This window comes from Salmo salar, chromosome ssa06 (assembly GCF_905237065.1).
Source record: "Salmo salar chromosome ssa06, Ssal_v3.1, whole genome shotgun sequence".
Taxonomy (NCBI): domain Eukaryota; kingdom Metazoa; phylum Chordata; class Actinopteri; order Salmoniformes; family Salmonidae; genus Salmo; species Salmo salar.
This window is the reverse complement of record NC_059447.1, coordinates 6040098-6061885: the sequence shown is the minus strand read 5'-3', so window position 1 is coordinate 6061885 and position 21788 is coordinate 6040098. Positions and strand designations below refer to the sequence as shown.

The window sequence follows — 21788 nt, the reverse complement described above, 5'->3', positions numbered from 1 at the left end:
ATCCAGATCATGTGTTATAGTGTATGGTTACTGGTCCATATCTATCAGAACCAGATGATGTGTTATAGTGTATGGTTACTGGTCCATATCTATCAGAACCAGATGATGTGTTATAGTGTATGGTTACTGGTCCATATCTATCAGAACCAGATGATGTGTTATAGTGTATGGTTACTGGTCCATATCTATCAGATGATGTGTTATAGTGTATGGTTACTGGTCCATATCTATCAGAACCAGATGATGTGTTATAGTGTATGGTTACTGGTCCATATCTATCAGAACCAGATGATGTGTTATACTGTATGGTTACTGGTTCATATCTATCAGATGATGTGTTATAGTGTATGGTTACTGGTCCATATCTATCAGAACCAGATGATGTGTTATAGTGTATGGTTACTGGTCCATATCTATCAGAACCAGATGATGTGTTATAGTGTATGGTTACTGGTCCATATCTATCAGAACCAGATGATGTGTTATAGTGTATGGTTACTGGTCCATATCTATCAGAACCAGATGATGTGTTATACTGTATGGTTACTGGTCCATATCTATCAGATGATGTGTTATAGTGTATGGTTACTGGTCCATATCTATCAGAACCAGATGATGTGTTATAGTGTATGGTTTCTGGTGCCTGTGTTTGTGTGTGTATGCATGTGCGTGTGTGTGTGAGTGTGTTAAAGTGTGGTGCCACTTGTATCCTTGATCTGTTTTTACATCCCATCATTACTCTGAACTAGATGTAACATGTCTTGTGATCTATGGAAACAGAGAGAGAGGGAGAGAGGAGAGAGAAGGAGAGAGAGAGGAGAGAGCGGGTGGGAGTGGGAGAGAGAGAAGGAGAGAGGGAGGGGCCCTGGTTAAAAGTAGTGCACTATATAGGGAATAGGGGCTTGCTGAAGGGCTGTTTCAAAAACCAATGTACATATGATAATAGATAATGTCCAATATTATCATGTTTATATTAGATACTGTCCAATATTACCATGTATATATATACTGCTCAAAAAAATAAAGGGAACACTAAAATAACACATCCTAGATCTGAATGAATGAAATAATCTAATCAAATACTTTTTTCTTTACATAGTTGAATGTGCTGACAACAAAATCACACAAAAATAATCAATGGAAATCCAATTTATCAACCCATGGAGGTCTGGATTTGGAGTCACACTCAAAATTAAAGTGGAAAACCACACTACAGGCTGATCCAACTTTGATGTAATGTCCTTAAAACAAGTCAAAATGAGGCTCAGTAGTGTGTGTGGCCTCCACGTGCCTGTATGACCTCCCTACAACACCTGGGCATGCTCCTGATGAGGTGGTGGATGGTCTCCTGAGGGATCTCCTCCCAGACCTGGACTAAAGCATCCGCCAACTCCTGGACAGTCTGTGGTGCAACGTGGCGTTGGTGGATGGAGCGAGACATGATGTCCCAGATGTGCTCAATTGGATTCAGGTCTGGGGAACGGGCGGGCCAGTCCATAGCATCAATGCCTTCCTCTTGCAGGAACTGCTGACACACTCCAGCCACATGAGGTCTAGCATTGTCTTGCATTAGGAGGAACCCAGGGCCAACCGCACCAGCATATGGTCTCACAAGGGGTCTGAGGATCTCATCTCGGTACCTAATGGCAGTCAGGCTACCTCTGGCGAGCACATGGAGGGCTGTGCGGCCCCCCAAAGAAATGCCACCCCACACCATGACTGACCCACCGCCAAACCGGTCATGCTGGAGGATGTTGCAGGCAGCAGAATGTTCTCCACGGCGTCTCCAGACTCTGTCACGTCTGTCACGTGCTCAGTGTGAACCTGCTTTCATCTGTGAGGAGCACAGGGCGCCAGTGGGGAATTTGCCAATCTTGGTGTTCTCTGGCAAATGCCAAACGTCCTGCACGGTGTTGGGCTGTAAGCACAACCCCCACCTGTGGACGTCGGGCCCTCATACCACCCTCATGGAGTCTGTTTCTGACCGTTTGAGCAGACACATGCACATTTGTGGCCTGCTGGAGGTCATTTTGCAGGGCTCTGGCGGTGCTTCTCCTGCTCCTCCTTGCACAAAAGCGGAGGTAGCGGTCCTGCTGCTGGGTTGTTGCCCTCCTACGGCCTCCTCCACGTTTCCTGATGTACTGGCCTGTCTCCTGGTAGCGCCTCCATGCTCTGGACACTACGCTGACAGACACAGCAAACCTTCTTGCAACAGCTTGCATTGATGTGCCATCCTGGATGAGCTGCACTACCTGAGCCACTTGTGTGGGCTGTAGACTCCGTCTCATGCTGCCACTAGAGTGAAAGCACCAGCAGCATTCAAAAGTGACCAAAACATCAGCCAGAAAGCATAGGAACTGAGAAGTGGTCTGTGGTCCCCACCTGCAGAACCACTCCTTTATTGGGGGTGTCTTGCTAATTGCCTATAATTTCCACCTGTTGTCTATTCCATTTGCACAACAGCATGTGAAATGTATTGTCAATCAGTGTTGCTTCCTAAGTGGACAGTTTGATTTCACAGAAGTGTGATTGACTTGGAGTTACATTGTGTTGTTTAAGTGTTCCCTTTATTTTTTTGAGCAGTGTATATATATATACATAATATATATATATATAAATAGATACTGTCCAATGTTACCATATATATATATACAGTGGGGGGAAAAAGTATTTGATCCACTGCTGATTTTGTACGTTTGCCCACTTACAAAGAAATGATCAGTCTATAATTTTAATGGTAGGTTTATTTGAACAGTGAGAGACAGAATAACAACAAAAAAATCCAGAAAAACGCATGTCAAAAATATTATAAAATGATTTGCATTTTAATGAGGGAAATAAGTATTTGACCCCTCTGCAATACATGACTTAGTACTTGGTGGCAAAACCCTTGTTGGCAATCACAGAGGTCAGACGTTTCTTGTAGTTGGCCACCAGGTTTGCACACATCTCAGGAGGGATTTTGTCCCTCTCCTCTTTGCAGATCTTCTCCAAGTCATTAAGGTTTCGAGGCTGATGTTTGGCAACTCGAACCTTCAGCTCCCTCCACAGATTTTCTATGGGATTAAGGTCTGGAGACTGGCTAGGCCACTCCAGGACCTTAATGTGCTTCTTCTTGAGCCACTCCTTTGTTGCCTTGGCCGTGTGTTTTGGGTCATTGTCATGGTGGAATACCCATCCACGACCCATTTTCAATTCCCTGGCTGAGGGAAGGAGGTTCTCACCCAAGATTTGACGGTACATGGCCCCGTCCATCGTCCCTTTGATGCGGTGAAGTTGTCCTGTCCCCTTTGCAGAAAAACACCCCCAAAGCATAATGTTTCCACCTCCATGTTTGACGGTGGGGATGGTGTTTTTGGGGTCTTAGGCAGCATTCCTCCACCTCCAAACACAGCGATTTGAGTTGATGCCAAAGAGCTCCATTTTGGTCTCATCTGACCACAACACTTTCACTAGTTGTCCTCTGAATCATTCAGATGTTCATTGGCAAACTGTAGACGGGCATGTATATGTATTCTTGAGCAGGGGGACCTTGCGGGCACTGCAGGATTTCAGTCCTTCACGGCGTAGTGTGTTACCAATTGTTTTCTTGGTGACTATGGTCCCAGCTGCCTTGAGATCATTGACAAGATCCTCCCGTGTAGTTCTGGGCTGATTCCTCACCGTTCTCATGATCATTGCAACTTCACGAGGTGATTTCTTGCATGGAGCCCCAGGCTGAGGGATATTGACAGTTCTTTTGTGTTTCTTCCATTTGCGAATAATCGCACCAAATGTTGTCACCTTCTCACCAAGCTGCTTGGCGATGGTCTTGTAGCCCATTCCAGCCTTGTGTAGGTCTACAATCTTGTCCCTGACATCCTTGGAGAGCTCTTTGGTCTTGGCCATGGTGGAGAGTTTGGAATCTGATTGATTGATTGCTTCTGTGGACAGGTGTCTTTTTTTACAGGTAACAAGCTGTGGTTAGGAGCACTCCCTTTAAGAGTGTGCTCCTAATCTCAGCTCGTTACCTGTATAAAAGACACCTGGGAGCCAGAAATCTATCTGATTGATAGGGGGTCAAATACTTATTTCCCTCATTAAAATGCAAATCATTTTATAACATTTTTGACATGCGTTTTTCTGGATTTTTTTGTTGTTATTCTCTCTCACTGTTCAAATAAACCTAGCATTAAAATTATAGACTGATCATTTCTTTGTCAGTGGGCAAACGTACAAAATCAGCAGGGGATCAAATACTTTTTTCCCTCACTGTATGTAGCTTGATTCTGGTCACAGGTTCAGGAATGGTTAAAAACTGCACTTAAAACTAACCTTACAAATAGCAGTGCTGGGCGATTTGGAAAGCCAAAAGCCATGTAAAATGTACATGTAAAATGTATGTATATGTAGCAGAAAAGCTGTAAAAAAAAAAAAAAAAAGATATTTATCCTCCGAAAGAGGGGTGGTGGTGGAGGGGTTAATTATTATTTTATTATTATTATTTTATTATTAGTCACACACACAATCACACACACACACACACACACACACACCCACCCACCCACCACACACACACACACACACACACACACATAATGCCACCTCTGTTTTTGTGTGTGTGTGTATGAATGTGTGTGTGTATGTATGTGTATGTATGTGTGCGTATGTGTGTGTGTGCGTATGTATGTATGTGTGTGTACGTGTTCCCTCCCAGCATAGGAAGGTATGGTGACCGCAAGGCAGAGCATTTGTTTACGTTAGTCCAAGCTGGTTAGTCCATAACACAACTCTCACATTCATTCACTGCTGTCTCTGAGGAACACACACACACACACACACACACACGGACACATTTGAAAAACTCTCTTTTTAGTTATTGATCTGCAGTAAGTGAAGTGGATTTACACCCGTTAACAGAATTTTGGTAAGGGAATTTCATCATGGCTCCCTGATCTGTACTCTACAGAAATGCATAATTATGGATATAGATGTCGTTCTCTTCATGGGGATGTATCCTAAATGAGTACAACATAGTAGAAACATGCAATATGCTCCTCTTTGCATAGTTGGGTATTATTCTACACACTGGTTATGTTTTTGAATGAGCTCTGCCACCAAACAAGATCAAATTTGGTTGGTCCGGCCCTGACCAAATCTGAACCAATCATAGACGTCTATATTTCACAAGTTTGGACATTAAAGTACAGAACAGAAGAGTACAGAACAGTAGAGTACAGAACAATAGAGTACAGAACAGTAGAGTACAGAACAGAAGAGTACAGAACAGTAGAGTACAGAACAATAGAGTACAGAACAGTAGAGTACAGAACAGAAGAGTACAGAACAATAGAGTACAGAACAGTAGAGTACAGAACAATAGAGTACAGAACAGTAGAGTACAGAACAGAAGAGTACAGAACAATAGAGTACAGAACAGTAGAGTACAGAACAATAGAGTACAGAACAGTAGAGTACAGAACAGAAGAGTACAGAACAGAAGAGTACAGAACAGAAGAGTACAGAACAGAAGAGTACAGAACAGTAGAGTACAGAACAATAGAGTACAGAACAGAAGAGTACAGAACAGAAGAGTACAGAACAGAAGAGTACAGAACAGTAGAGTACAGAACAGAAGAGTACAGAACAGTAGAGTACAGAACAGAAGAGTACAGTAGAGTACAGAACAGAAGAGTACAGAACAGAAGAGTACAGTAGAGTACAGAACAGTAGAGTACAATAGAGTACAGAACAGTAGAGTACAGAACAGAAGAGTACAGAAGAGTACAGAACAGAAGAGTACAGTAGAGTACAGAACAGAAGAGTACAGAACAGAAGAGTACAGTAGAGTACAGAACAGTAGAGTACAATAGAGTACAGAACAGAAGAGTACAGAACAGTAGAGTACAGTAGAGTACAGAACAGAAGAGTACAGAACAGAAGAGTACAGTAGAGTACAATAGAGTACAGAACAGAAGAGTACAGAACAGTAGAGTACAGAACAGTAGAGTACAGAACAGAGGAAGTAGAGTACAGAACAGTAGAGTACAGAACAGAAGAGTACAGAACAGTAGAGAACAGAAGAGTACAGAACAGTAGAGTACAGTAGAGTACAGAACAGAAGAGTACAGAACAGAAGAGTACAGTAGAGTACAATAGAGTACAGAACAGAAGAGTACAGAGAGACAGTAGAGTACAGAACAGAAGAGTACAGAACAGTAGAGTACAGAACAGTAGAGTACAGAACAGAAGAGTACAGAACAGTAGAGTACAGAACAGAAGAGTACAGAACAGTAGAGTACAGAACAGAAGAGTACAGTAGAGTACAGAACAGTAGAGTACAATAGAGTACAGAACAGTAGAGTACAGAACAGAGGGTACAGAACAGAAGAGTACAGTAGAGTACAGAACAGTAGAGTACAATAGAGTACAGAACAGTAGAGTACAGAACAGAAGAGTACAGAACAGAAGAGTACAGTAGAGTACAGAACAGTAGAGTACAGGACAGTAGAGTACAGGACAGTAGAGTACAGAACAGAAGAGTACAGAACAGTAGAGTACAGAACAGAAGAGTACAGTAGAGTACAGAACAGTAGAGTACAATAGAGTACAGAACAGTAGAGTACAGAACAGAAGAGTACAGAACAGAAGAGTACAGTAGAGTACAGTAGAGTACAGAACAGTAGAGTACAGGACAGTAGAGTACAGGACAGTAGAGTACAGAACAGAAGAGTACAGTAGAGTACAGAACAGTAGAGTACAGAACAGAAGAGTACAGAACAGAAGAGTACAGAACAGAAGAGTACAGAACAGAAGAGTACAGTAGAGTACAGAACAGTAGAGTACAGAACAGTAGAGTACAGAGCAGTAGAGTACAGAACAGTAAAGTTCAGAACAGTAGAGTACAGAGCAGAAGAGTACAGTAGAGCACAGAACAGTAGAGTTCAGTAGAGCACAGAACAGTAGAGTTCAGTAGAGTACAGAGCAGTAGAGTACAGAACAGTAGAGTACAGAGCAGTAGAGTACAGAGCAGTAGAGTACAGAACAGTAAAGTTCAGAACAGTAGAGTACAGAGCAGAAGAGTACAGTAGAGCACAGAACAGTAGAGTTCAGTAGAGTACAGAACAGTAGAGTACAGAACAGTAGAGTACAGAACAGTAGAGTACAGAACAGTAGAGTACAGAACAGTAGAGTGCAGAACAGCTAGAGTTCAGTAGAGTACAGAACAGTAGAGTACAGAACAACTAGAGTACAGTAGAGTACAGAACAGTAGAGTTCAGTAGAGTACAGAGCAGTAGAGTACAGAGCAGTAGAGTACAGTAGAGTACAGAACAGTAGAGTACAGAGCAGTAGAGTACAGTAGAGTACAGAACAGTAGAGTACAGAACAGAAGAGTACAGTAGAGTACAGAACAGTAGAGTACAGAACAGAAGAGTACAGAACAGAAGAGTACAGAACAGTAAAGTTCAGAACAGTAGAGTACAGAGCAGAAGAGTACAGTAGAGCACAGAACAGTAGAGTTCAGTAGAGTACAGATCAGTAGAGTACAGAACAGTAGAGTACAGAACAGTAGAGTACAGAACAGTAGAGTACAGAACAGTAGAGTTCAGTAGAGTACAGAACAGTAGAGTGCAGAACAGCTAGAGTTCAGTAGAGTACAGAACAACTAGAGTACAGTAGAGTACAGAACAGTAGAGTTCAGTAGAGTACAGAGCAGTAGAGTACAGAGCAGTAGAGTACAGTAGAGTACAGAACAGTAGAGTACAGAGCAGTAGAGTACAGTAGAGTACAGAACAGTAGAGTTCAGTAGAGTACAGAACAACTAGAGTACAGTAGAGTACAGAACAGTAGAGTTCAGTAGAGTACAGAACAGTAGAGTTCAGTAGAGTACAGAACAACTAGAGTACAGTAGAGTACAGAACAGTAGAGTTCAGTAGAGTACAGAACAGTAGAGTACAGAACAGTAGAGTACAGAACAGTACAGTTCAGTAGAGAACAGAATAGTAGAGTATAGTTCGGTACAGTACAGTACAGAACAGTAGAGTACAGAACAGTACAGTTCAGTAGAGAACAGAATAGTAGAGTATAGTTCGGTACAGTACAGTACAGAACAGTAGAGCAGTGTTTCCCAACCAGGGGTACTTGGCCTATCCACAGTGGGTACTTGAGAAGACTCATCAGACCGAGCCATATTTACTTGGTGTTACAGTAACTGAAAAACAGTTGGGAACCACTGAAGTAGAGGATAGTTCAGTACAGTAGAGGATAGTTCAGTACAGTAGAGGATAGTTCAGTACAGTAGAGGATAGTTCAGTACAGTAGAGGATAGTTCAGTTCAGTAGAGGATAGGATAGTTCAGTACAGTAGAGGATAGTTCAGTACAGTAGAGGATAGTTTAGTACAGTTGAGGATAGTTCAGTACAGTAGAGGATAGTTTAGTACAGTAGAGGATAGTTCAGTACAGTAGAGGATAGTTTAGTACAGTAGAGGATAGTTTAGTACAGTAGAGGATAGTTCAGTTCAGTATAGTTAGGTTCAGTATAGTTCAGTACAGTAGAGGATAGTTCAGTACAGTAGAGGATAGTTTAGTACAGTAGAGGATAGTTTAGTACAGTAGAGGATAGTTTAGTACAGTAGAGGATAGTTCAGTAGAGGATAGTTCACTACAGTAGAGGATAGTTCAGTTCAGTAGAGGATAGTTCAGTTCAGTAGAGGATAGTTTAGTACAGTAGAGGATAGTTTAGTACAGTAGAGGATAGTTTAGTACAGTAGAGGATAGTTTAGTACAGTAGAGGATAGTTCAGTAGAGGATAGTTCAGTTCAGTAGAGGATAGTTCAGTACAGTAGAGGATAGTTCAGTACAGTAGAGGATAGTTTAGTACAGTAGAGGATAGTTCAGTAGAGGATAGTTCAGTTCAGTAGAGGATAGTTCAGTACAGTAGAGGATAGTTAAGTTGAGGATAGTTCAGTACAGTAGAGGATAGTTCAGTACAGTAGAGGATAGTTCAGTAGAGGATAGTTCAGTACAGTTGAGGATAGTTCAGTTCAGTAGAGGATAGTTCAGTACAGTAGAGGATAGTTTAGTACAGTAGAGGATAGTTCAGTACCATAGAGGATAGTTCAGTACAGTAGAGGATAGTTCAGTAGAGGATAGTTCAGTACAGTTGAGGATAGTTCAGTTCAGTAGAGGATAGTTCAGTTCAGTAGAGGATAGGATAGTTCAGTACAGTAGAGGATAGTTCAGTTCAGTAGAGGATAGTTCAGTACAGTAGAGGATAGTTCAGTACAGTAGAGGATAGTTTAGTACAGTAGTGGATAGTTCAATTCAGTTGAGGATAGTTCAGTACAGTAGAGGATAGTTCAGTACAGTAGAGGATAGTTCAGTACAGTAGAGGATAGTTTAGTAGTAGAGGATAGTTCAGTTCAGTAGAGACTAGTTCAGTTCAGTAGAGACTAGTTCAGTTAAGTAGAGGATAGTTTAGTACAGTAGAGGATAGTTTAGTACAGTAGAGGATAGTTCAGTACTGTAGAGGATAGTTCCGTAGAGGATAGTTCTGTAGAGGATAGTTCCGTAGAGGATAGTTCAGTTCAGTAGAGGATAGTTTAGTACAGTAGAGGATAGTTCCGTAGAGGATAGTTCAGTACAGTAGAGGATAGTTCAGTTCAGTAGAGGATAGTTCAGTACAGTAGAGTATAGTTCAGTACAGTACAGTTCAGCAGAGTATAGAGAGAGAGAGAGAGAGAGAGAGGAGAAAGAGAGAGGTAGACAGACAGAGAAATCTCTCCCAGAACAAAGTGAAGTTTCTCATTTACATCTGATAGCAACAGAACATTTTATTTCTGAGTTTGTCATATTGTATTATATTCTCAGGCGTGTCACAATGAGATAGTAAATCTCTCTAATCGTTAGCTCTTCTAGAGATAACACCCTCTCTATTTTGAACCTCTTCCTATAGCTTGAGTTTCTCACTCTGTAATATCTAGCGTTGTAATATCACATTGTAATATCAATTTGACCTTGACCCAGAGTTGAGTCTGTATTAGCCTCATCTGGATGCTATCAGCTAGCTAGCTAACGTTTTCTTTAACCTCTCTGCTTGGTCAGTTTGATCAGATCTCAAATGTACTTTAGTAATATACACTGAGTGTACAAAACATTAAGGACACTGTCACAGTTGTTGTCGGTGAATGAGGACCAAAACGCAGCAGGTACGTGAATGCTCATCTTGATTTTTAATTATCTTTCAAAACGAACATACAAAATAACAAAAAAACACGAACGATCAACAAAAACAGTCTGGTAAGGCACAAGGCGAAACACAGAACAATCACCCACCAATCACACATACAAACACACCCTAATATATGGAACTCTCAATCAAAGGCAGATAGACAACACCTGCCTTCAACTGAGAGTCCCAACCCCAATCAACCCAACATAGAAACACACACACTAGACTAACCATAGAATACTAAACATAAACCAAAACCCGGAATTACTAAATCAAACACCCTTTACACAAACACACCACCCCGAACCACATAAAACAAATACCCCCTGCCACGCCCTGACCAAACTACAAAACAATTAACCTTATATACTGGCCAGGACGTGACAGTACCCCCCTTAAAGGTGCTACCCCAGAAGCACCTTAACAAAAAAATAACCCCAAGCAACACCAACAAAAAGTCCCCTTTTCTAAAGGGAGGGAAGGGAGGGTGGCTGCCGTCAACGACGGCACTGTGCTACACCCCCTCCCCAACCCACCTATTTCTGGAGGTGGCTCTGGCTCCGGCCGTTCCAGGCTGTCGGGCCACTCTGGCTTCGCCGGGGGGCAGTCGGGGCAGTCTGGCAATTCGGGAGAGTCTGGGCAGTCTGGCAATTCGGGACAGTCTGGGCAGTCTGGCAATTCGGGACAGTCTGGGCAGTCTGGCAATTCGGGACAGTCTGGGCAGTCTGGCAATTCGGGACAGTCTGGGCAGTCTGGCAATTCGGGACAGTCTGGGCAGTCTGGCAATTCGGGACAGTCTGGGCAGTCTGGCCACTCCGGCAGTTCAGGGCAGTCTGGCCACTCCGGCAGTTCAGGGCAGTCTGGCCACTCCGGCAGTTCAGGGCAGTCTGGCCACTCCGGCAGTTCAGGGCAGTCTGGCCACTCCGGCAGTTCAGGGCAGTCTGGCCACTCCGGCAGTTCAGGGCAGTCTGGCCACTCCGGCAGTTCAGGGCAGTCTGGCCACTCCGGCAGTTCAGGGCAGTCTGGCCACTCCGGCAGTTCAGGGCAGTCTGGCCACTCCGGCAGTTCAGGGCAGTCTGGCCACTCCGGCAGTTCAGGGCAGTCTGGCCACTCCGGCAGTTCAGGGCAGTCTGGCCACTCCGGCAGTTCAGCGCAGTCTGGCCACTCCGGCAGTTCAGCGCAGTCTGGCCACTCCGGCAGTTCAGCGCAGTCTGGCCACTCCGGCAGTTCAGCGCAGTCTGGCCACTCCGGCAGTTCAGCGCAGTCTGGCCACTCCGGCAGTTCAGCGCAGTCTGGCCACTCCGGCAGTTCAGCGCAGTCTGGCCACTCCGGCAGTTCAGCGCAGTCTGGCCACTCCGGCAGTTCAGCGCAGTCTGGCCACTCCGGCAGTTCAGCGCAGTCTGGCCACTCCGGCAGTTCAGCGCAGTCTGGCCACTCCGGCAGTTCAGCGCAGTCTGGCCACTCCGGCAGTTCAGCGCAGTCTGGCCACTCCGGCAGTTCAGCGCAGTCTGGCCACTCCGGCAGTTCAGCGCAGTCTGGCCACTCCGGCAGTTCAGCGCAGTCTGGCCACTCCGGCAGTTCAGCGCAGTCTGGCCACTCCGGCAGTTCAGCGCAGTCTGGCCACTCCGGCAGTTCAGCGCAGTCTGGCCACTCCGGCAGTTCAGCGCAGTCTGACCTCTCTGGCGACTGTTGACTGGCGGGCAGCTCTGACGACTGTTGACTGGCGGGCAGCTCTGACGACTGTTGACTGGCGGGCAGCTCTGACGATGACTGTTGACTGGCGGGCAGCTCTGACGATGACTGTTGACTGGCGGGCAGCTCTGACGATGACTGTTGACTGGCGGGCAGCTCTGACGATGACTGTTGACTGGCGGGCAGCTCTGACGATGACTGTTGACTGGCGGGCAGCTCTGACGATGACTGTTGACTGGCGGGCAGCTCTGACGATGACTGTTGACTGGCGGGCAGCTCTGACGATGACTGTTGACTGGCGGGCAGCTCGGACGATGACTGTTGACTGGCGGGCAGCTCTGATGATGACTGTTGACTGGCGGGCAGCTCTGATGATGACTGTTGACTGGCGGGCAGCTCTGATGATGACTGTTGACTGGCGGGCAGCTCTGATGAAGACTGTTGACTGGCGAGGCTGGGTTGACGCACTTGTAGCCTGGTGCGTGGTGCTGGTACTGGGATTACCAGATTATGTACACGCACCTCCAGGCTAGTGCGGGGAGCGGGAACAGGACGAGTCGGACTGGGTTGACGCACTTCCGGGTCCGCACGAGAGACAGGAGCTGGAAACCCAGGGCTATGGAGGCGCACAGCCGGTCTAGATCTTACCTCCTGCACAACCCGCCTTGGCTGGATGGAACTAGTAGCCCTGTACGAGCGGGGTGCTCGTACAGGGCAGACTGGGCTGTGCAGGGGCCTGATGGTAGCCGTGCGTAGAGCGGGAGTTGGGTAGCCTGGTCCTCGGAGGCGTACCGGCGACCAGATGCGCTGCGCAGGCATCCTCCTACCAGGCTGGATGCCCGCTCTAGCACGGCACCTGCGAGGGGCTGGAATAACGCGCACCGGACTGTGCGTGCGTATGGGTGAGATAGTGCGCTCCTCAGCGAAACATAGCGCTCTCCACCCCATACGCTCCTCCATATAACCACGAGTAGCTGGCTTCCGGCTCTTCTTACGCCTAGCCAAACTACCCGTGTGCCCCCCCCAAAATTTTCTTGGGGGTGCCTCTCGTGCTTCTCCTTCTGCGCGTACTTGGCCTCGTACCACCGCCTCTCTGCCTTGGCTGCCTCAATTTCCCACTGCGGGCGTCGATAATCCCCAGCCTGATGCCAGGGTCCGGCCCCGTCCAGAACTTCCTCCCAAGTCCACTTCTCCCGCCAGTCCAACTCGAACTCCGTCTGCTCCTTCCTCTGCTGCTTGGTCCTTTGGTGGTGGGTGATTCTGTCACGGTTGTTGTCGGTGAATGAGGACCAAAACGCAGCAGGTACGTGAATGCTCATCTTGATTTTTAATTATCTTTCAAAACGAACATACAAAATAACAAAAACACGAACGATCAACAAAAACAGTCTGGTAAGGCACAAGGCGAAACACAGAACAATCACCCACCAATCACACATACAAACACACCCTAATATATGGAACTCTCAATCAAAGGCAGATAGACAACACCTGCCTTCAACTGAGAGTCCCAACCCCAATCAACCAAACATAGAAACACACAACCTAGACTAACCATAGAATACTAAACATAAACCAAAACCCGGAATTACTAAATCAAACACCCTTTACACAAAACACACCACCCCGAACCACAGAAAACAAATACCCCCTGCCACGCCCTGACCAAACTACAAAACAATTAACCTTATATACTGGCCAGGACGTGACAGACACCTTCCTAATATTGAGTTGCCCCCATTTGTGTGTGTGTCTGTGTATCCGTGTGTGTGTGTGTGTGTGTGTGTGTGTGTGTGTGTGTGTGTGTGTGTGTGTGTGTGTGTGTGTGTGTGTGTGTGTGTGTGTGTGTGTGTGTGTGTGTGTGTGTGTGTGTGTGTGTGTGTGTGTGTGTGTGTGTGTGTGTGTGTGTGTGTATCCGTGTCCGTGTGTGTGTGTGATATGATTGTAGCAGGTAAGATTCTATTTATCATCATTAGTCATTTAGGTCAACATTGGATCATTCAGAGATCCTCACTGAACTTCTGGAGAGAGTTTGCTGCACTGAAAGTAAAGGGGCTGAATAATTTTGCACGCCCAATTTTTCAGTTTTTTATTTGTTAAAAAAGTTTGAAATATCCAATAAATTTCGTTCCACTTCATAATTGTGTCCCACTTGTTGTTGATTCTTCACAAAAAATTACAGTTTTATATCTTTATGTTTGAAGCCTGAAATGTGGCAAAAGGTCGAAAAGTTCAAGGGGGCCGAATACTTTCGCAAGGCACTGTAAATAAGAATTTGTTCTTAACTAGCTTGCCTAGTTAAATAAAGGAAAAATAAAAAAATGCATGTATATTTGTGGGCAGAGGGAACCTTTCATTCCTAAGTACAGAACTAGATTGATATTCCTCAGCCTGCCAGCCAAACAGATAGACAGCCAAGCAGACAGACAGACAGCCTGCCAGCCAAACAGATAGACAGCCAAGCAGATAGACAAACAGCCAGCCAGCCAAGCTGACAGACAGCCAAGCAGACAGACAGACAAGCAGACAGACAGACAAGCAGGTAGACAGCCAGCCAAGCAGGCAGACAGAAAGCCAGACAAGCAGGCAGACAGCCAACCAGCCAAGCAGACAGCACGCCAGCCAAGCAGACAGACAGACAGCCTGCCAGCCAAACAGATAGACAGCCAAGCAGATAGACAAACAGCCAGCCAGCCAAGCTGACAGACAGACCGACAGACAGCCTGCCTGCCAGCCAGTCAGCAAAACAGACAGACAGACAGCCAGGGTGAGGGGGGAGTAGGAATGGGGGGCACCTAAAGAGAAGGGGGAGGGAGAGGGGAGACGGGACAGACAGACAGACAGCCAGGGAGAGGGGGAGTAGGAATGGGGGGCACCTAAAGAGAAGGGGGAGGGAGAGGGGAGACGGGACAGACAGACAGACAGCCAGGGAGAGGGGGGAGTAGGAATGGGGGGGCACCTAAAGAGAAGGGGGAGGGAGAGGGGAGACGGGACAGACAGACAGACAGCCAGGGAGAGGGGGGAGTAGGAATGGGGGGCACCTAAAGAGAAGGGGGAGGGAGAGGGGAGACGGGAGAGACAGACAGACAGCCAGGGAGAGGGGGGAGTAGGAATGGGGGGCACCTAAAGAGAAGGGGGAGGGAGACGGGACAGACAGACAGCCAGGGAGAGGGAGACGGGACAGACAGACAGCCAGGGAGAGGGGAGACGGGACAGACAGACAGCCAGGGAGAGGGGAGACGGGACAGACAGACAGCCAGCCAGGGAGAGGGGAGACGGGACAGACAGACAGCCAGGGAGAGGGGAGACGGGACAGACAGACAGCCAGGGAGAGGGGAGACGGGACAGACAGACAGCCAGGGAGAGGGGAGACGGGACAGACAGACAGACAGCCAGGGAGAGGGGAGACGGGACAGACAGACAGACAGCCAGGGAGAGGGGAGACGGGACAGACAGACAGACAGCCAGGGAGAGGGGAGACGGGACAGACAGACAGACAGCCAGGGAGAGGGGAGACGGGACAGACAGACAGGGAGAGGGGAGACGGGACAGACAGACAGGGAGAGGGGAGACGGGACAGACAGACAGGGAGACGGGAGACGGGACAGACAGACAGGGAGAGGGGAGACGGGACAGACAGCCAGGGAGAGGGGGGAGTAGGAATGGGGGCACCTAAAGAGAAGGGAGAGGGGAGACGGAGACGGGAGACGGGAGACGGGACAGACAGACAGCCAGGGAGAGGGAGACGGGACAGACAGACAGCCAGGGAGTGGGAGACGGGACAGACAGACAGCCAGGGAGTGGGAGACGGGACAAACAGACAGACAGCCAGGGAGAGGGGGGAGTAGGAATGGGGGGCACCTAAAGAGAAGGGGAGGGAGAGGGGAGACGGGACAGACAGACAGACAGCCAGGGAGAGGGGGGAGTAGGAATGGGGGGCACCTAAAGAGAAGGGGGAGGGAGAGGGGAGACGGGACAGACAGACAGACAGCCAGGGAGAGGGGGGAGTAGGAATGGGGGGCACCTAAAGAGAAGGGGGAGGGAGAGGGGAGACGGGACAGACAGACAGACAGCCAGGGAGAGGGGGGAGTAGGAATGGGGGGCACCTAAAGAGAAGGGGGGAGGGAGAGGGAGACGGGACAGACAGACAGACAGCCAGGGAGAGGGGGAGTAGGAATGGGGGGCACCTAAAGAGAAGGGGAGGGAGAGGGGAGACGGGACAGACAGACAGACAGCCAGGGAGAGGGGGGAGTAGGAATGGGGGGCACCTAAAGAGAAGGGGGAGGGAGAGGGAGACGGGACAGACAGACAGACAGCCAGGGAGAGGGGGGAGTAGGAATGGGGGGCACCTAAAGAGAAGGGGGAGGGAGAGGGGAGACGGGAGAGACAGACAGACAGCCAGGGAGAGGGGGGAGTAGGAATGGGGGGCACCTAAAGAGAAGGGGGAGGGAGACGGGACAGACAGACAGCCAGGGAGAGGGAGACGGGACAGACAGACAGCCAGGGAGAGGGGAGACGGGACAGACAGACAGCCAGGGAGAGGGGAGACGGGACAGACAGACAGCCAGCCAGGGAGAGGGGAGACGGGACAGACAGACAGCCAGGGAGAGGGGAGACGGGACAGACAGACAGCCAGGGAGAGGGGAGACGGGACAGACAGACAGCCAGGGAGAGGGGAGACGGGACAGACAGACAGACAGCCAGGGAGAGGGGAGACGGGACAGACAGACAGACAGCCAGGGAGAGGGGAGACGGGACAGACAGACAGACAGCCAGGGAGAGGGGAGACGGGACAGACAGACAGACAGCCAGGGAGAGGGGAGACGGGACAGACAGACAGGGAGAGGGGAGACGGGACAGACAGACAGGGAGAGGGGAGACGGGACAGACAGACAGGGAGACGGGAGACGGGACAGACAGACAGGGAGAGGGGAGACGGGACAGACAGCCAGGGAGAGGGGGAGTAGGAATGGGGGGCACCTAAAGAGAAGGGAGAGGGAGACGGGAGACGGGAGACGGGAGACGGGACAGACAGACAGCCAGGGAGAGGGAGACGGGACAGACAGACAGACAGCCAGGGAGTGGGAGACGGGACAGACAGACAGACAGCCAGGGAGAGGGAGACGGGACAGACAGACAGCCAGGGGGAGGGAGACGGGACAGACAGACAGCCAGGGGGAGGGAGAGGGGAGACGGGACAGACAGACAGACATCCAGGGAGAGGGAGACGGGACAGACAGACAGCCAGGGGGAGGGGAGACGGGACAGACAGACAGCCAGGGAGACGGGACAGACAGACAGGGAGACGGGACAGACAGACAGACAGCCAGGGGGAGGGGAGACGGGACAGACAGACAGCCAGGGAGAGGGGAGACGGGACAGACAGACAGCCAGGGAGAGGGAGACGGGACAGACAGACAGCCAGGGGAGGGAGACGGGACAGACAGACAGCCAGGGGAGGGAGACGGGACAGACAGACAGCCAGGGGAGGGAGACGGGACAGACAGACAGCCAGGGGAGGGAGAGGGGAGACGGGACAGACAGACAGACATCCAGGGAGAGGGAGACGGGACAGACAGACAGCCAGGGGAGGGGAGACGGGACAGACAGACAGCCAGGGAGACGGGACAGACAGACAGGGAGACGGGACAGACAGACAGACAGCCAGGGGGAGGGGAGACGGGACAGACAGACAGCCAGGGAGAGGGGAGACGGGACAGACAGACAGCCAGGGAGAGGGAGACGGGACAGACAGACAGCCAGGGAGAGGGGAGACGGGACAGACAGACAGCCAGGGAGAGGGGAGACGGGACAGACAGACAGCCAGGGAGAGGGGAGACGGGACAGACAGACAGCCAGCCAGGGAGAGGGGAGACGGGACAGACAGACAGCCAGGGAGAGGGGAGACGGGACAGACAGACAGACAGCCAGGGAGAGGGGAGACGGGACAGACAGACAGACAGCCAGGGAGAGGGAGACGGGACAGACAGACAGACAGCCAGGGAGAGGGGAGACGGGACAGACAGACAGACAGCCAGGGAGAGGGGAGACGGGACAGACAGACAGGGAGAGGGGAGACGGGACAGACAGACAGGGAGAGGGGAGACGGGACAGACAGACAGGGAGAGGGGAGACGGGACAGACAGACAGGGAGAGGGGAGACGGGACAGACAGCCAGGGAGAGGGGGGAGTAGGAATGGGGGGCACCTAAAGAGAAGGGAGAGGGGAGACGGGAGACGGGAGACGGGACAGACAGACAGCCAGGGAGAGGGAGACGGGACAGACAGACAGACAGCCAGGGAGAGGGAGACGGGACAGACAGACAGCCAGGGGGAGGGAGAGGGGAGACGGGACAGACAGACAGACATCCAGGGAGAGGGAGACGGGACAGACAGACAGCCAGGGGGAGGGGAGACGGGACAGACAGACAGCCAGGGAGACAGGACAGACAGACAGGGAGACGGGACAGACAGACAGACAGCCAGGGGAGGGGAGACGGGACAGACAGACAGCCAGGGAGACGGGACAGACAGACAGGGAGACGGGACAGACAGACAGCCAGGGAGACGGGACAGACAGCCAGGGGGAGGGTGAGGGGACAGACAGACAGCCAGGGAGAGGGGAGACGGGACAGACAGACAGCCAGGGAGAGGGGAGACGGGACAGACAGACAGCCAGGGAGAGGGGAGACGGGACAGACAGACAGACAGCCAGGGAGAGGGGAGACGGGACAGACAGACAGCCAGCCAGGGAGAGGGGAGACGGGACAGACAGACAGCCAGGGAGAGGGGAGACGGGACAGACAGCCAGCCAGGGAGAGGGGAGACGGGACAGACAGACAGCCAGGGAGAGGGGAGACGGGACAGACAGACAGCCAGGGAGAGGGGAGACGGGACAGACAGACAGCCAGGGAGAGGGGAGACGGGACAGACAGACAGCCAGGGAGAGGGGACAGACAGACAGCCAGGGAGAGGGGACAGACAGACAGCCAGGGAGAGGGGACAGACAGACAGCCAGGGAGAGGGGACAGACAGACAGCCAGGGAGAGGGGACAGACAGACAGCCAGGGAGAGGGGAGACGGGACAGACAGACAGCCAGGGAGAGGGGACAGACAGACAGCCAGGGGGAGGGAGAGGGGAGAGACAGACAGCCAGGGAGTGGGGAGACGGGACAGACAGACAGCCAGGGAGAGGGGACAGACAGACAGCCAGGGGGAGGGAGAGGGGAGAGACAGAACAACACTTCTTATTTCATAAAATTATTTACTGTTGATTTGCTGTTTTTTTGTTTTTTTCTACAGTTGTTTAAATTCTTTATCTAAATACTTTTTAATATTATTGCCTGTCTGTGATCTGAACCCCTCACAGTGGGAGGCGTGCATGGCCACGGAGTCGTGGGTGAACAGGGAGTACAGGAGGGAGCTGAGCAAGTACCCTAATAGGGCCTCAGTGTTGAGGATCAGCAAAGTGGAGATGTTGTTTCCTACCTTCACCACCTGGGGGCGGCCCGTCAGGAAGTCCAGAACCCAATTGCACAGGGCGGGGTTGAGACCCAGGGCCTCAAGCTTAATGATGAGCTTGGAGGGTACTATGGTGTTGAATGCTGAGCTGTAGTCAATGAACAGCATTCTCACATAGGCATTCCTCTTGTCCAGATGGGATAGGGCTGTGTGCAGTGCTCATTCTCTCTGTGTCTCTGTCCTACAGAACTCTGTATACTCTCTTTTCCTATTGTTACACTGACTGACTCTCTCTCTCCCTCCTCCCCCTCTCTCCCCTCCCCTCTCCCTCCCCTTACTCCTTCTCTCTCTCTCCTCCAGGAGGGCTACCACTCCTGGCGGCCCAAGGAGAAAGTCCTCCTGGATAGTAACAACAATGAGAACTCGGTCCCCAAAGACTTTGACACTTTTGTTGACACCAACAGCAACCTCGGGGCGCAGTCACTGTCTCAGCGCCAGCGAATGGCAGGAAACGCCGCCAAACACAAACCGGACAAGGCCCTAAGGCAAGGCATTCTGGGAAAGGCCTTGCCCAATGAGGTCAACGAGGTTATTCAGCAGTACACTCTTTCTCCACAGCAGCCCAGAGGAGTGGGACTTAAAGATAGCCACGCATACAAACGACCCAAACCTCCCTCCCAGCTGTCCACTAAACCCGCTAGACCTTCCCCCTCTCCCTCCATCAAAACATCCAATCAGCATCAGCGACATCACCAACCCAGGAAGTTGGTGACTGCGGCTCCTGTGCGGGGGCAGCGGAGGGAGAAGGACCAGTGTGAGATCAGTGGGAAGGAGGCCATCTCGGCTCTGTCAAGAGCCAAGACCAGGGAGTGTCGTCAGCAGATAGCTGAGGTGTACTGCAGACACAAGGAGAGGACACTGATGCCGGAGACCGTCCCTCGATACTGCACCATAGAAGGTGAGTCTCATAGTGAATGCATCCCAAATGGCACCATATTACCTATATAGAGACCTACGGCTCCTGGTGAAAAGTAGTGCACTATATCATAATCACCTATTCCCCAAGTACACCGGGAATGTGCCTTAGTGAGAAGGTGCTGCCTTAGTGAGAAGGTGCTGCCTTAGTGAGAAGGGGCTGCCTCAGTGAGAAGGTGATGCCTCAGTGAGAAGGTGATGCCTCAGTGAGAAGGTGATGCCTCAGTGAGAAGGTGATGCCTCAGTGAGAAGGGGCTGCCTCAGTGAGAAGGGGCTGCCTCAGTGAGAAGGTGATGCCTCAGTGAGAAGGGGCTGCCTCAGTGAGAAGGGGCTGCCTCAGTGAGAAGGGGCTGCCTTAGTGAGAAGGGGCTGCCTCAGTGAGAAGGTGCTGTCTTAGTGAGAAGGTGCTGCCTTAGTGAGAAGGGGCTGCCTCAGTGAGAAGGTGCTGCCTCAGTGAGAAGGGGCTGCCTTAGTGAGAAGGGGCTGCCTCAGTGAGAAGGTGCTGCCTCAGTGAGAAGGTGCTGCCTTAGTGAGAAGGGGCTGCCTCAGTGAGAAGGTGCTGCCTCAGTGAGAAGGTGATGCCTCAGTGAGAAGGGGCTGCCTCAGTGAGAAGGGGCTGCCTCAGTGAGAAGGGGCTGCCTCAGTGAGAAGGGGCTGCTTCAGTGAGAAGGTGATGCCTCAGTGAGAAGGGGCTGCCTCAGTGAGAAGGTGATGCCTCAGTGAGAAGGGGCTGCCTCAGTGAGAAGGGGCTGCCTCAGTGAGAAGGGGCTGCCTTAGTGAGAAGGGGCTGCCTCAGTGAGAAGATGCTGCCTTAGTGAGAAGGTGCTGCCTTAGTGAGAAGGTGCTGCCTCAGTGAGAAGGGGCTGCCTCAGTGAGAAGGGGCTGCCTTAGTGAGAAGGGGCTGCCTCAGTGAGAAGGGGCTGCCTTAGTGAGAAGGTGCTGCCTTAGTGAGAAGGTGCTGCCTTAGTGAGAAGGTGCTGACCAGTAATAGACAACAGACAAACAGAACACAGACACAAGTCCACACAGACGTCAAACAGAATAGACAATATCCGAGCAATAAACATAAAACTCTGGAGTAGAGGTTGATCACCCGGGGAATGTACCTTTTACAATGGGGATATACACTGAGTGGACAAAACATTAGGAATGAATCCAGGTCAAAGCTATGATCCCTTATTGATGTCACTTGTTAAATCCACTTCAATCAGTGTAGATGAGACAGGTTAAAGAATGAGTTTTAAGCCTTGAGACAATTGAGACATGGATTGTGTATGTGTGCCATTCAGAGGGTGAATGGGCAAGACAAAATATTTAAGTGACTTTGAACGGGGTATGGTAGTAGGTGCCAGGCGCACCAATTTGTGTCAAGAACTGCAACGCTGCTGGGTTTTCACGCTCAACAGTTTCCTGTGTGTATCAAGAATGGTCCACCACCCAAAGGACATCC

At 50.2% G+C, this 21788-nt stretch overlaps 1 protein-coding gene across 1 annotated transcript in view; it reads left to right on the top strand.

Moving 5' to 3' along the window:
- The window catches only part of LOC106606223 (xylosyltransferase 1), a 64300-nt gene that overhangs the window by 2699 nt on the left and 39813 nt on the right, over positions 1–21788 (top strand). The window contains exon 2 of the mRNA XM_045719648.1: positions 19724–20321. Within this exon, the coding sequence (XP_045575604.1) occupies positions 19724–20321 (598 nt within the window). The remainder of the gene's footprint in view (positions 1–19723; positions 20322–21788) is intronic.